Here is a 15644-nt window from a genome sequence, read left to right on the forward strand (position 1 = left end):
AGAAAACAGGAGCGTCCCTAAGAACACATTGACAACCCCAACTCACCACAGACACAGATTTCCAATCCAAAACTGGATTATGAATTTGCAACCAAGGAAAACCCAGAATAGTATCATGCAAATTGTGCAGCACCAAAAATTTACAATTTCTTGGTGGTCTGGGGCAACTCGCATTGTCACCTGGGTCCAAAACGGAGGTTTATTCTCTGCCAAAGGAGTAGCATCAATACCCCTCAAAGGGATAGGAGTCCGCAGGGGTATATCATGGGGAAACCACAACATTTAGCAAAGTCTAAATCCATCAGATTCAAAGCTGCTCCTGAATCTACAAAAGACTTAGCAGAAAATGTAGACAAGGAGCAGATCAGAGTAATTACCTAAAGGAACTTAGGCTGTACACTGCCCACCGCAAATGCGTGAGCAAAACGTTTTTCTCGTTTAAGGCAGACAGAATTAGTATGAGAGACGTCTCCACAGAAAAAACACAGCTTATTACACCTTCTAAACTCCTGACGTTTCGCCCTAGACAAAAACCTATCACATTGCATGGGTTCAGACGTTCGTTCAAAAGGCGCCACCACCTCTCGTGTAGTTTTACGTTCACGTAAATGCCGATCAACTTGAATGGCCAAGGACATAGAATCGTCGAGATCAGAGGGAACAGGAAATCCCACCATAACATCTTTTACAGTTTCTGCCAAACCCTTCCGAAAGAGAGCTGCTAGGGCATTGTCATCCCATTTAGGAAGGACCGCCCACTTTCGGAATTTTTGACAGTATAACTCTGCAGAATCCTGACCCTGGTTCAATGCCAACAGGGTTTTCTCAGCTTGATCAATAGCATTAGGTTCATCATACAACAACCCCAGGGCTTGAAAAAATGCATCCACATTAGTCAGAATAGGATTTTCAGGTGTCAGAGAAAAAGCCCAATCCTGGGGATCGCCGCACAGCAGGGAGATGACAATTTTAACCTGCTGCGCCGAGCTCCCCGATAAGTTAGGCTTCAAGGCAAGAAATAGTTTACAATTATTCTTAAAATTCAAAAATTTAGACCGATCCCCAGAAAACACATCAGGAGTAGGGATTTTTTGTTCAACAGCAGATGATTTACGCCTATCTCGCTCAATTCCCCGCACTTCAGCAGCGAGCTGCTCCACACGATCAGACAATTGCTTAATCTCCATTAAAGGAAAAATCTTCCTACGGCCCCAGAGAAAAAAAATATATTAAAAAATTCTGACACTTTTTTTTTTTTTTTTTTTTTTTTTTACAATTCTTTCCTTCTTTTGAGTACCCTAGAATCTGCGGTTAGGTTGGTGATTCTGTTATGACTGGGTCACCGAGGAGGTAAGCAAGACCAAGCTAAGCCACAGAAAACCAGAGAGGTTGGTAACTAAGCGAATTGCAGACCCCTGATCCTATCCACACAACTAGCAGTAGCCGTGGAGCGTGCCTACGATGATCCTAGACGCCTCGTCACGGCTGGAGGACTAAATAAGCCTAAAGCAAGAAAGGGGAAATCTAAACTGCTCCAGAGCAGACCTCAAAGGAATAGCTTGCCCCCAAACATATACTGTCGGTGAGACAAGATCAAAACACAAACGCAGGTAGGAAAATAGACTGAGCAAACGATGGGGCCCACACTGACTAGACAGGACAGGAAAAGAAAGACACTGTCTGCAAAAAAACCTGCGAAAAGGTCCAACACGTCTGATGCAAAAATACTGAAGTCGCACGACTTCGCCCACTATATCAGCACTCTGGTATATTCTAAAAGCAGAGCAAAAAGAGGCCACTCTAATAAGGGACAAAAACAAACTGGCACAAGCAGTAACATAAGGATGGAAAGTCAGGACAGCCCCAGCCGGGGCTGGCTGACCACACAAAACTAAAATGGACAAAACCAGATCAAATGTGAACAGAATAGCAAAAGAACACTTAGCTGAGCATGCAGGGACTGAGCTGGAAATGGAGACCTCAGGAGGCAGGAAAAAAATCACCAGCAGGGATAGAGGGAGTCGGCAATCTTAAATCCAGTCAGAAACCCCAGATCTCCAATCGTCATCATCATTATCAGGTGGCAAGCCTCTGTTAATCAGATCAGCTCCATTACCTCCAGTAACCACCAGAGGGAGCCCAGAAAGAGAACTTGCAACCCCTCCGTCAACCTGACCAGCTCCACCACCTTCAGCAGTAACCAGAGGTAGGCCAGAAAGCGAATTCACAACAGCCAAGGGCAGAGGGGCATCTCACAAGACAACCAATTGGTCTCGTCTTCCCCAAAAAGTGTAATCAAAAAGTCGCACGTAGCCGAAAATGGTACCACTGAAATCATCTGATCGGCACACTAAAAAGTAATTTCTTACACCTGTCCGTTGACAGAAAAAGAATAGCTATGGGTCTCGGAATATGGCAACATGAGCCATTCTTTTTGGAAATATTTTAAAACCACTATAATTGTGCTTACCCCAATAATCACGCTATTAAGTTGTTTTCACTGCACAAGAAAAATCCTATAATACAAGTTTTTTTTCACCATTTCACTAAATTTTTTCTTAAAGGGAATCTGTCAGCAGTTTTTTGCTATGTAATCTGAGACCAGCGTGATTTTGACACAGAGACCATGATTCCAGAGATGTATCACTCATTAGGCTGTGTTTTACTGTTATTTCAATACAATCAAGTGTTTTATCAGCAGGACATTATCACCACAGGACTAGGTGTCTTATGCCTCCGGGTACCAGCACACCCCCACCACTGATTGCACACTAAGTTGACAATCAGTGCTGTGGGCAGGGATAAACAGGGCTCAGCATTCTGAGCTCTGCTAGTTCTGCAGCAGAGAAAACAGTGATTCTATCACAACTGCTGCACCCAATAAACTAAGCAGTATATTGCTGGAATCAGGGTCTCTGCCCCTACATCGCGCTGCTCTCAGATTAAATAACAAAATCCTGCTGACCGATTCCATTTATTGTTTTTCTACGGAAGTTTAATTTGCAATATTGTACTGTTGTTGTGACCTCCATGACAACTTTGATTGCACAAGACGTGGTGCTAATAACATGTGGTGACTACATGACAATATGAAAGTGAAAGTCACAGTATACGCACATGGTGGAGAACGTGGATCCGGTATGAGCCTTCGTTGGGTTTCCCATCATGCACTATGTTTGCTATAAGGTCATATGTCGTGTTCTTGTGCAGAGTCTGACATTCGTCTGCCAGATACTCTCGGAGATCCACGTTCCTAGGAAAACAAATAAAGGGGTAAGAATCCAACATTGGGAATCACTAAAACCCAGAAACATCCTCTTCACATTAAAATGCCTAATAAATCTGTAGTGATTCAATGGCGATATTCCTCGTGGTAAAATATACACACAAAAGCCACAATGTGGTCCGTGGTGATGGATCAGACTCCACCTGTCACCGTGCAATGAATGAGCAATCACCCATCACTAGGGAGCCGCCTTTATTAATACACGGCCCCGCTCAGTCATCCAGCGCCATAATACGGCACTGTGGCCACCATACGGTGCGAGATACTCACGTGATGGGGAAATTCACTATAGTTGGGTTTTTCTCCACAAAAAAGTTGTTCTTGGTAAAACGCTTTATACAGAATATCAGGTACGGTGGCAGCTTGGTCAGCTGGAAACGCTTCAGGAAGTTCTCCTTGTAGGTCTTGTACTCCTGAAAAGACATGCTGGATTAATAGGCCACCTGTCGGGCTTATAGGAAGAACATAATGGCACTGGCCCTTTAAGAAGGGCTGAAATTGGGCTCACTGTTCAGACTGAGCTGAAGGATATCACTCTCTAGTGGTAGTGTGCAGCATGGAAATACAGGGGAGATGTGCCATACTTCACACCTATATTTATTATACAGGGGCAATGTAAGATGGATTCCTGTGTATTATGGAGCTGAAGGAAGCAAAGCCTAGAAACAGAATTTTGTCACAGCCTCCTGTGTGCCTATGTAGTGAGATACTCAGATTAACTCTGAATCATTATTTTGCAGATTAATCCTTTATAAGCAGCTATGTCCTCCTCTTTAGAAGCAGCTCTAGACTACTTCTTTACAAAAGGGACATCTTTCTGTATCAGGCTCCTGGTTGGAGTTACATTGGGATGCAATAGTGAAATAATAATTCTCCTTGTTTATCTGTTTTCTCATATATTTAATAAAAGCAAAATCAATCACAAATTGATTTTCTCCATTATAGTCTATGGACCAACAAAAAAAAAAAAAACCCAGCAAAACGGCCTAATTGCTGCCAGATCTGAGCACAGGACCCCATTTACCATTCAGATGCTGTGTACAATCAGCCCCCCCTCAGAGCCGGCATCTCTGAGGGAAAAGAATCTCACTAGATTTTGTACTCTGTTAAAATGAAAGTAAAACCTACATCCCTGTGATACCGAGGGAAATTCTCGTTTTTACTAATGACATGTAATGGAGAAAAGTCTTAGAATTTCATCTACTCTTGCCTTTTAACGTTTTTCTCATAACCTCTATGGCCCCCTTTAAGTGACCAGTGTTGTGAAAGCCGGGTGTGGGTGTAATGGTGACCTCTGTTCCTCCAGCTGATGATTGGCTGCCTACAGACAACAGAGTAGGGCGCCATTTGTCGCTTTATACCTTTTCTGTGATGCCATTAAACTTGGCCAGGATACTGAAGAGCGGCACTTGGGGGATGATGAGCTGCTCCTTCTCGTCCTTGTAGAGAGGGGCAGTGGGAAGGTCCAGAGTCAGGTACATAAAGGGTGACTCCAATGTTTTCTCATGGTACTCTTCGTTGTCCAGTAGCGCCTCCTTTTCCTCGGCTGGCTGTGGGCAGAAGACACCAGTTATGGAAGCTAATGGGGCTTGTCTCGTCATTGTATTCATGTCACCCTTTCAATAATGGAGCAGATGATGGTCACACATTCCTCCAGTAAACAGCTGTTTTTCCCAGACAGCTCCATTGCAGGGTTACTGTAGTACTGCATGGAAGCCATTGATCGATGTGGCCGTCGATCTCATATATGAATGACTCATGAGTGCCAGTAGGAGAGCTGCTGCTTGTCATTCTGGCTGACAGAGAGAGGGTCTGCAGCAGGGGACCCCACACACTGACATCCTCGCTCGCTGCCGCTCCATTAAACATCTCTTTGACATTCATGCAGCTAAGGGAATAAGGGGGCATTCTGGTGATCATAGGGGTCCACAGATTTAATAGTTATCACCACTGGATAAGTGGTCACTAGTTTGGGCTGGAAAACCCCTTTAATTCAGACAGTGGTGTAATTATGAAAGATGGAAAAAGTCCTATGTCCAAAATGGGTAATAATAGAATTTTTCAATTATTGAGTGTTCTGGAAAAAGGAAAGTCCAGGTGCACAGAAGAAACTGATTATTATTTTTTTTTTTTTTTAATTCTTACCAGATCAGGATGTGGCAGCTTCTTGGTGAAAATCCGCATCGATCCCTGGAATACGTCTGTTACAATGGCTGCAGAAATTAAAAATATATGCAGAATTGCACACGTTTAGTGGGTGACAGCAACGTAAAATAAAACCATCATTACATTCCAGGTCGCTGCTAGGAAAGCATGGCTGTTTTCTTCTAATGTCCACAGTTTCGTCTTAGGACTTATAAAGGTCTTTTCCCATCTTCATACATGGGTACTGTCGGATAGTGCTTGCAAACAGAAGTCTTTTTTCAATTTACTGCTTGTTAAAATTTTTAGCCATTGTTGAGATATTAACACTTTTGTTTACAGCTAGTTGCCTTGGAGACCGACCACCGTTGCTGGAGAGCAGAACATGCACAGTGCTTACAAATTCTTTTGAGCTTGTAAGCATTGTTTTGAAGCTGGACAGGATCTTTGAAGTGCGCATTTACTTCCTAATCCCGGTACAGAGCAGTGCTTACCAGCTAGACAGCAGTGGTCAGTTTCCTAGACAACGAGATTAACCCCTTAAAGTCCAATGAACGTCTCCCCCCGCTTTGATGAGGGCTCCGGCGGTGAGCTCGCATCAAAGCGGGGACATGTCAGCTGTTTTGAACAGCTGACGTGCCCGCAATAGGCGCAGGCTATTGAAGCATGCCAACATTTTTTAAAAAATGTTTTAAAAAATATGAAAAAAATTAAATATAAAAGTTTAAATCACCCCCCTTCGCCCCATTCAAAATAAAATAAAATTAAAAAAAAAAACACACATATTAGGTATCGCCACCTTCAGAATCGCCCGATCTATCAATAAAAAGAAAAGGATTAACCCCATCGCTAACTGGCGTAGCAAGAAAAAAAATCAAAACACCAGAATTAAGTTATTTTTGGTCACTGTGACATTGCATTATAATGCAATAACGGGTGATCAAAACATCATATCTGTACAGAAGAGGTATCATTAAAAACGCCAGCTCGGTGCCAAAAAACTAAGCCCTCACCCGACCCCAGATCACGAAAAATGGAGATGCTACAGGTCTCGGAAGATGGCGCAATTTTTTTATTTATTTTTTTAACAAACTTTGGAATTTCTTTTCAACACTTAGATAAAAGAGAACCTAGACATGTTTGGTGTCTATGAACTCGTAATGACCTGGAGAATCATAATGGAAGGTCACTTTTAGCATTTAGTGAACCTAGCAAAAAAGCCAAGCAAAAAACACATGTGGGATTGCACTTTTTTCAATTTCACTGCACTTGGAATTTTTTTCCCGTTTTGTGGTACACGACATGGTAAAACCAATGGTGGTGTTCAAAAGAGCAATTTGTCCCGCAAAAAATAAGCCCTCACATGGCCATATTGATGGAAAAATAGAAAAAGATATGGCTATGGGAAGAAGGGGAGGGAGAAGAGGGATTTTTGGTTCTTACCGTAAAATCTCTTTCTTGAAGCCTTCATTGGGGCACACAGGTTACCATGGGTGTATGCTGCTGCTGCTAGGAGGCTGACACTATGCAAAACGAGAAAATTAGCTCCTCCCCGGCAGTATACACCCACCGACAGGCACCAAGTACCTCAGTTGGTGTAACAAGCAGTAGGAGAAGCAACAAATAACTCTGAAAATATGTACCAACCAAACAAGGGACTCGTAGGCCCAACACGGTACAACTTAAACAGGGAGGTTGCTGTGTCCCCCAATGAAGGCTTCAAGAAAGATTTTACGGTAAGAACCAAAAATCCTTCTATCACCTCATTGAGGGACACAGGTTACCATGGGATGTCCCAAAGCAGTCCCAAGGGTGGGAAGAGAGCTTAGGGGAACGTGAAGACAGGACTTAGGTCGGCCAGTGTGCTACTACCGCCTGCAGAACCTTCCTACCTAAGCCTGCATCAGACGAGGCCTGGGTATGAACCTTGTAGAACCTCGCAAAGGTGTGCAAGGACGACCAGGTCGCGGCCCTGCAAGGTTGTAAAGCCAAAGCCTGGTGTCGGACAGCCCAAGAAGCACCTACAGCCCGGGTGGAGTGGGCCGTTTTACCTGAACGCAGTAAGCTTCCAGGATAGTAGAACGAACCCAGTGAGAGTTAGTGGACTTGGATGCCGGGAATCCTTTCCGGCGACCTTCAGGGATGACAAGCAGGGAATAGGATTGACGAAAAAAAGCGGTCCTGGCCAGATAGACCCGCATGACTCTCACCACATCCAGCTTGTGGAGTGACTTTTCCAGCGGGTGAACAGGCGAAGGACAAAAGGAGGGGGGGGGTGATGTCCTCATTAATGTGGAAGGAAGATACCACCTTGGGAAGGAAGGAGGGAACGGGCCTGAGAACGACCTTATCCTGATGAAGGATTAGGTACGGAGAACGACAGGATAAAGCCGCTAGCTCAGAAACTCTCCTAATGGATGTAATGGCAATCAGAAAAGTCACCTTCCATGAGAGAAGGGAAAGAGGAATGTCCTGGATAGGCTCGAAAGGTGCACTTTGGAGAGCGCCGAGAACGAGATTAAGATCCCACAGATCTATCGGAGAATGGTGAGGAGGGACAACGTGGGCAACTCCCTGGATAAAGGTCTTGACTTGAGGCAAGGGGGCCAGATCCTTCTGGAAAAGAATTGCCAGAGCTGAAACCTGGCCTTTGAGAGTACTGAGGGACAGGCCTGCATCTAGGCCGGATTGAACGAAGCCAAGTATGAATGGAATAGAGAACGACATTGGAAAAACATTGTTGTCGTCGCACCAACGGAAAAAGGCCTTCCACTACCTATGGTAAATGCGGGAGGAGGCTGGTTTTCTAGCTCTAATCATGGTCTGAATGACCTGGTTGGAAAAACCTGATTGTCTTAGAATCGCGGCCTCAACAGCCATGCCGTTAAACTCAGAGACTGAGAGCTCTGGTGGTAAAGGGAGCCTTGTGAGAGAAGATCTGGAAGGTCTGGAAGTCTACAGGGGACGTCCGAAAGCAAATTCACCAGCTCCGCATACCAAGGACGTCTTGGCCAGTCTGGGGCTACCAGAATTACTGGGATGCCTTCTGATTTTATTTTCTTGACCACCCTTGGAAGCAAGGCCAGTGGAGGAAACAAGTAAGGGAGTCGGAACTGAGGCCACAGGATTACCAGAGCGTCGCAACCGACGGCCAGAGGGTCCCTGGACCAGGCTACGAAGCGGGGAACTTTGGTGGTTCATCCGAGACGCCATGAGGTCGACGTCTGGAGTGCCCCAACGCTGGCATCTGATTGAAGACCGTGAGGTGGATAGACCATTCGCCTGATGCTAGGCCCTGACGACTTAGGAAGTCGGCTGCCCAATTTTCCACCCCTGGAATGTGAACGGCGGAGACTGCCGGAACGTAACGCTCTGCTAAATGTAGAATCTTTGCTACTTCAGCCATTACTTGTTTGCTGTGAGTACCACCCTGATGGTTTATGTACGCCACAGCCGTGGCGTTGTCTGATTGGATTCGGACTGGTTTGTCCGCGAGAAGAGGCTGCCAGCTGAGGAGAGCAAGGAAGATCGCTCTGATTTTCAGCAGGTTGATGGGGAGTAGAGACTCTTGGGTGTTCCAACGCCCTTGGGCGGTCTTCCATGGAAAACCGCTCTCCACCCGAGAAGACTGGCATCGGTGGTGATGACTTGCCACTGAAGAGGAAGAAAGGACCTCCCTTGCAGGACTGACGAAGGCATTGTCCACCAAGTTAGTGATTGCCTCACTCTGGGAGGCAGGAGTATGGGGCGGTCCAGGGAGACTGAAGTCTTGTCCCAGAATGAAAGGAGGGACAGCTGAAGGGGACAAGTGTGGAATTGGGCAAAGGGGACGGCCTCCATGGAGGCTATCATCTTCCCCAGGACCCTCATGCAGAACCGAAGGGGAACTGGGACTGTCCGCTTCAGCGATCGGATTCCTTTGCAGAGAGCTGAAAATTTGTCCCTCGGAAGGAACACCCGCGCCAGGTTCGTGTCGAACTCCATGCCCAGGAATGTCAGACGCTGAGTTGGGAGCAGGTTGGACTTCTCTCTGTTGATTATCCAACCGAGACGTGTGAGAGTATCCAGGGTAATCTGAAGGCAGTCTCGGCGGGACAAGCCCTTGATCAACAGATCGTCCAGGTAAGGCATTATGAGGATCCCCCTGGAGCGAAAGATGGCCATGACGGCTGCCATGACCTTTGTGAGGACGCGAGGAGCCGAGGCTAGGCCAAAGGGGAGGGCCGTGAATTGGTAGTGATCCTCCTGAATCGCAAAGCGAAGAAACCTCTGATGTTGCATACAAACAGGGATGTGGAGGTAGGCATCCTGTATGTCTACAGAGCAGAGAAACTCCATTGAGGCGATTACCGAGCAAAGGGACTCCATCTTGAAGTGAAGGATCCTCACGTGGCGATTGAGTAGTTTGAGGTCCAAGATTGGACGAAGCGAGCCGTCTTTTTTCGGGACTACGAAGAGATTTGAGTAGAACCCCGAAAACTGTTCGTTTGGAGGAACGGGAACAATTACTCCGGTGGATAGGAGGGAAGAGGCGGCCTGGAGGAACCCTGGGGTGAGGGACGGTTGTTTGGGAGGATGAGACAGAAAGAAGCGTCTCTTTGGGAGGGAAGAAAATTTGATTTTGTAGCCGGATGTGATGATTTCCCTGACCCATGCGTCGTTGACAACAGACAGCCAAGCATCTTTGAAAGTAGAAAGCCTGCCTCCCACCCTGGAAGAACTTCCAGGTGGGGGTGACCCGTCACTTGGAGGAAAATCTACCGGAGCGGGATCCTGAGGGCTTGGAGGGTCAGCTCTTTGGTCTCCAGCAGGGTGTGGGTTTATACGATGGTTTTCTCCGTTCCCCCGGAGGTAGAGGGCCGGTCCTGCTGGGAGGAATTTTCCGAGGAAGGAAAGGGGCGAAAGGACCTAAACTGACGAGGAGCTTTTCTGTTGAAAAACCGGATTACTTACCGGTAATACTCTTTTGTAGAGTCCCGACAGCACCCACTGAGAGAGGGGATCCGCCCCAGGAACAGGAAACCTACAGAGAGATAAATGGGGCGGTCCCCCTCGCTCCCTCAGTTTGTATTACCGAGAACAACGGAGGAACCGCCATACATGTTTTAGTCATTTTGCTTGGGCGATTCATATATCTTACCCATATAGCCTTTAGATTCGCTAAGTTTAATCACATATTAAATTCTAATTACAATCTCCACCACCAAGGAGACCCATGTGTGAAAAATTTTTACGGGGGGAAGTGAGCGGGTGCTGTCGTGGACTCTACAAAAGAGTATTACCGGTAAGTAATCCGGTTTTTCCTCTTCGCCACGACAGCACCCACTGAGAGATAATCACTTGGGAGGGCACACCGTGTTAAGGACCGATCTACCAAAGGTCAAATCCTCTGTAGAGGACAAATCTAGTCTATAGTGACTATAGAAGGTAGATGGAGAAGACCAGGTTGCAGCCTTACATATTTGTTCAATTGGGACGTTTGCCCTCTCGGCCCAGGAGGATATGGCTCTAGTAGAGTGCGCCTTAATCCCCAGCGGAGGTTCTTCTCCTTTAGCCAGATATGCCATTGTGATCGCATCTCTGATCCATCTGGATAATGTGCCTGTTGTGACTCCAGACCCCTTTCTGCTGCCCTGGAAGGAGACAAAAAGAGACCTACTCTGCCTCCAGGGACTGGTCCTATCAAGGTAGGCTAGTACCGCTCTTCTTACATCTAAGGTGTGATATTTCAGCTCGTCCTGGTTTGACGGGTTCTCATAGAAGGAGGGTAGGCATATCTCCTGAGACCTATGAAACTTAGTTGCCCGTTTGGGAAGGTAGGCCGGGTCTGTCTTCAAAATCAGTCTGTCTCGAGTTATTGACAGGAACGGAGGGTCTACTGATAAAGCATGAAGATCACTTACTCTTCTAGCTGATACTAAAGCTACTAATGTAGCAGTTTTTAATGAGAGGCACTTCACTGATGTCGAGCTTATGGGCTCAAACGGGGCCTGAGTAAAGGCATCCAAGACCAGAGTAAGGTTCCATGCCGGAAGCCGAGGAATATGCACCGGTTCTGACCGTTGACAAGCTGAAACAAAACGGTTTACCCATCTATTTGCTGCCACGTTATAGTTAAATAGGGCTCCTAGGGCCGATATATGGACCTTTAGAGTATTAACTGAGAGGCCCAATTCTCGGCCTCTTTGAAGAAACTCTAAGATGGGCGTAATGGGTACTTCACCGGCTAGCTCTGCTGGGTGAAAGGCTAGGAATTTCCTCCACACCTTAGCGTATATTCTTGTAGTAGACTCTTTCCTACTTTGTAGCAGGGTATTAATTAGGTTTTCAGAAAAGCCCTTCTGCTTCAATAGTTCCCTTTCAAATTCCAGGCCGCTAGGTGTAGGGCTTTGGCCTGTGGATGGTAGCAGGGTCCCTGCGAGAGAAGGTCCTGGTGCAGCGGCAGGATCCACGGGTCGGTTATTGACATGGCTCTCAGCCATGAAAACCACAGCCTTTTGGGCCAAAACGGGGCTATCAAGATGACCCTCGCCCTCTCTTGTCTTATTTTCCTGATTACCGATGGAAGTAGAACCATTGGAGGAAAGGCATAGGCTAGCCGGAATGCCCAGGGTGCTTGGAGGGCATCTAGAATGTCTGGGTTGTCTGACCTGTAGAGCGAAGCGAACCTCTTTACGCGTCTGTTGGCTCTGGTAGCAAACAGGTCTATTTCCGGTCTGCCCCATTCTGTCGCTATCGTCTCGAAGACGTGCCTGCTGAGGACCCACTCGCCCTGATATAGGACCTGGCGACTGAGATAGTCTGCTTGAGAGTTGTCCACTCCTCTTATGTGGAGTGCCGACAAGGAGTGAAGATGTACCTCGGCTATTTCTAGGATCTCTTCCGCGATAGACATCAACGGTCTCGACCGCTTACCTCCCTGTCGGTTTATATAGGCCACTGCGGTGGTATTGTCTGTCTGGATTCTCACGTGGGTTCCTCTTAACTGCGGGAGAAATTGAGATCGCATAGTAAATTGCTTTTAGCTCCTTTACATTAGAGGAGGTTTCTATCTCATGTTTACCCCACCGGCCTTGTATCATGTGCTCCTCCAGGTGGCCCCCCAGCCCCAGGGGCTAGCGTCCGTGGTGAGCGCCTTGGAGGGAGTTACCCACCATTGCACTCCCTTAGACAAATTGGTAGGATTTAACCACCACTTTAGGGATTTAACAACTTCTGGCGATAGGGACATCCTCCCTTCCAACCGCCCCTGCAGTCTCTGTTTCCTGCAGAATAGCCCACTGTAGTGTTCTAGAGTGGAACTGGGCCCATTGCACCGCTGGGATGCACGATATCAGGGACCCCAGCAAAGACATACCCTGTCTTAATGATATTACGGGTCTTTCTGTAGTATTCCGTATCTTATTGATTATGGCCACTGCTTTAGCGTCTGGCAGAAAGCATTTCTGACTTACAGAATCTACTTGCAGGCCTAGGAACCTCTGACAGGTAACTGGTTCTAGTCTGGACTTCTCCCAGTTGATTAGCCATCCTAGCGTTTGTAGGGATGAGATAATCTTGGTCATTCTTGTTTTGCACTGAGAAACAGAATTCCTCACTACCAGTAGGTCGTCCAAGTAAGGGATCACTAGGGTGTCATTCAGCCTTACATACGACATCACTTCCAGCATCAATTTGGTAAATACCCGAGGAGCCATGGATAGCCCGAATGGCATTGCCACAAACTGGAAATGCTGAACTCAACCCTTGAACCAGACCGCTACCCGCAGGAACTTCTGGTGCTCTCGGTATATGGGTAGATGGTAATAGGCATCCTTTAGGTCCAAAACTGCCATGTAACACCTGGCAAACAAAAGTTTTATTGCAGAGTTTATTGACTCCATCTTAAATGGCCTCAGCCTTAAGAAGGTATTAAGCTTCTTTAAATTTATTATGGTCCTAAAAGAGCCATCTGGTTTTGGGACTAAAAATAGAGGAGAATAAAAGCCCATTCCTTCTTCGTCCCCTGTGACCTCTATTAGGACCTGTTTAGTTAGTAATACTGCAATCTCCATCTCCAGTGCTTCCTGCTGTATCTGGGACTTCATGGAAGTCAATAGGAAGAAGTTCGGTGGATGCCGAACAAATTCTAGTTTTAGGCCTGATGAGACTATATCAATGGCCCATGGGTTTGATGTTACCTTCCCCCATTGGTGGCTGAATTTCAGTAGTCTGCCACCTACCGGTGTACTGGTATTAGCGGAACCTGTCTCCTCTGAAGGGACGCTTCCCGAATAGATTGCCCCTCTGTTTGGGGTCCTTATTTCCCCAGCGATCCTGGGGTTTAAAGTCCTTCTTTTTGCCAAACGGCGGCTTCCTGTAGGACCTCCTATTAAAGGGAATATACGGGTTAGGAAAACCATTTTTTCTCTCTCCCGCTTTTGTTAAAATCTCGTCCAGTTCCGTGCCAAATAGGTACTTACCCTGGCAGGGTATAGCACACAGTTTAGTTTTTGTCTGCGTGTCCCCTTTCCACCCTTTCAACCATAAGGCCCGCCGGCCTGCATTGGTTAGCCCCGCTGCTCTAGCCGATAAACGGAGAGAGTCCGCCGAGGAATCGGAGAGGAAGGCCGCTGCTCCTTTTATGAGGGGCATAGAGGACAGGAGTTTATTCCTGGCCACTCTGTTTTTAATATTGTCCTCTAGGTCATTTAGCCATACCAACAATGATCTTGCTGTGCACGTGGCTGCTATTGCGGGCTTAAAAGCTGCCGCACATGCTTCCCAGGATCGTTTAAGTAGTGTATCGGTCTTACGATCTGATGAGTCAGCCAAAGTTCCTGAATCCTCTACCGGCAGGGAGGATCTACGAGAGGTAGAGGCCACTGCCGCATCCACTTTGGGGGCTCTCGACCAAGCTGTCAATTCCTCATCGTCAAACGGATATTTACGCTTTGACGTTAAGGGCAGGAAGGTTCTCTGCCCCTGTTTTTCCCACTCCCTTTTCACCAGCTCTTTTATAGCTGGGACCACTGGGAATGCTCGGACCTTCCTATGGGAAATGCCTGCAAACATTATGTCTTGTGGAGTCTTGGGGTCCTTACTCTCAGGTAGCCCCATGGTATTTCGGACAGACTTAACTAAGTTACTGACGCTGTCCGTAGGGAAACACGCCTGCTCCTCATCCTCTGAGGAAGGGTATTCCTGGGATCTATCAGTGTCTAGCTCCCCGGATTCTGATGGCGACCTTGACGCCGGCGAAGCTCCTCCTCTTGGTGAACTTATCTGTCTCACGGAGGAGTGACCCCCCCAGACTACTGGTGCTGCCCAAGGCCCGTAACTCTTCCCTAATTATCGCTCGGATATCCTCTTTTTTCCGTGAGGATTCCTCTTGTAAGGCCTCCTCAATACACGCTTGTCATAATCTTTTAGGGTGGCCGTCTGGGAGGGGCTGAGAACATAAGGCACACTCTCTATTTTTCGCCTTCTCTGTTCTTTTGGCCTAAAGGGGGGTATGGACCAGAAAAAAGAGGGCCATCAGTTATTTATTCTGACTAAACACACTCACCCATGAGTCTCGTCAGCAAACTACCGGCTGCGGGGTCCACGCCTCAAGCTGAGGCGAGGCGTGGGATGATTTCTTCTCCTTCCGTTTTTTCTCCAGGGGCTCAATTTGCCTGGAAGGTCCACTAGATTCTTTCCTGGAGCTGCCACTTCTTCTGGTGCTGCTGCTTCTCCTAGTAGCACCGCTTTGTCTGCTGCCATGTGGGGATTCCACTGGCTGACTTAGCGGGAGCGAAGCTGGGTCATCTATGGATGACATGACTGCGCACTGGTGCTGCCTCCGTGGCTTCCTTTTATAACCTTACCATTTTTTTTCCTCATCCTCCATTTTTTTTAGCCTCTTCTGCGCCTGCGCGGGCGTTCTCTCGCGAGCGCCGCCTCCTGCGCTGATCCCGGAAGTCTTCCATGCCCTTACTTCCGGGTTGCCTGCCTGGGAGCGCCGCTGGAAGCGCTGATGCCGCGGCCCCGACAGTGACACCACGCACACGGCCCACACGTTAACCCCTGCAGGTATGACCCCCGGTAGCGCTGCCTGGCACAACGCTCAGGCTCTTCTGTCTCTCTCGGGGGAGGGGGGGGGGGGCGCGCGGCCACCATCCGTGATATGCCTAATGGCATTGTGTGATGCGATTCGTCCCCTTCCTGGGGGGGGGAAATATACGCCCCTGTCCCC

The 15644-nt window shown here is 47.5% G+C and overlaps 1 protein-coding gene across 1 annotated transcript in view; it reads right to left on the minus strand.

Annotated features, from left to right (window-relative positions):
• USP39 (ubiquitin specific peptidase 39) overlaps window positions 1–15644 on the minus strand; it is a 41781-nt gene that overhangs the window by 6659 nt on the left and 19478 nt on the right. Inside the window, exons 8-11 of the mRNA XM_073588702.1 lie at window positions 5432–5499; window positions 4648–4836; window positions 3557–3699; window positions 3118–3253 (exon numbers count right to left, since the gene is read on the minus strand). Coding sequence (XP_073444803.1) covers window positions 3118–3253; window positions 3557–3699; window positions 4648–4836; window positions 5432–5499 — 536 coding nt within the window. The remainder of the gene's footprint in view (window positions 1–3117; window positions 3254–3556; window positions 3700–4647; window positions 4837–5431; window positions 5500–15644) is intronic.

Source organism: Dendrobates tinctorius, unplaced genomic scaffold, assembly GCF_039654945.1.
Source record: "Dendrobates tinctorius isolate UK_male_01 unplaced genomic scaffold, ASM3965494v1 ptg000104l, whole genome shotgun sequence".
Taxonomy (NCBI): Eukaryota; Metazoa; Chordata; class Amphibia; order Anura; family Dendrobatidae; genus Dendrobates; species Dendrobates tinctorius.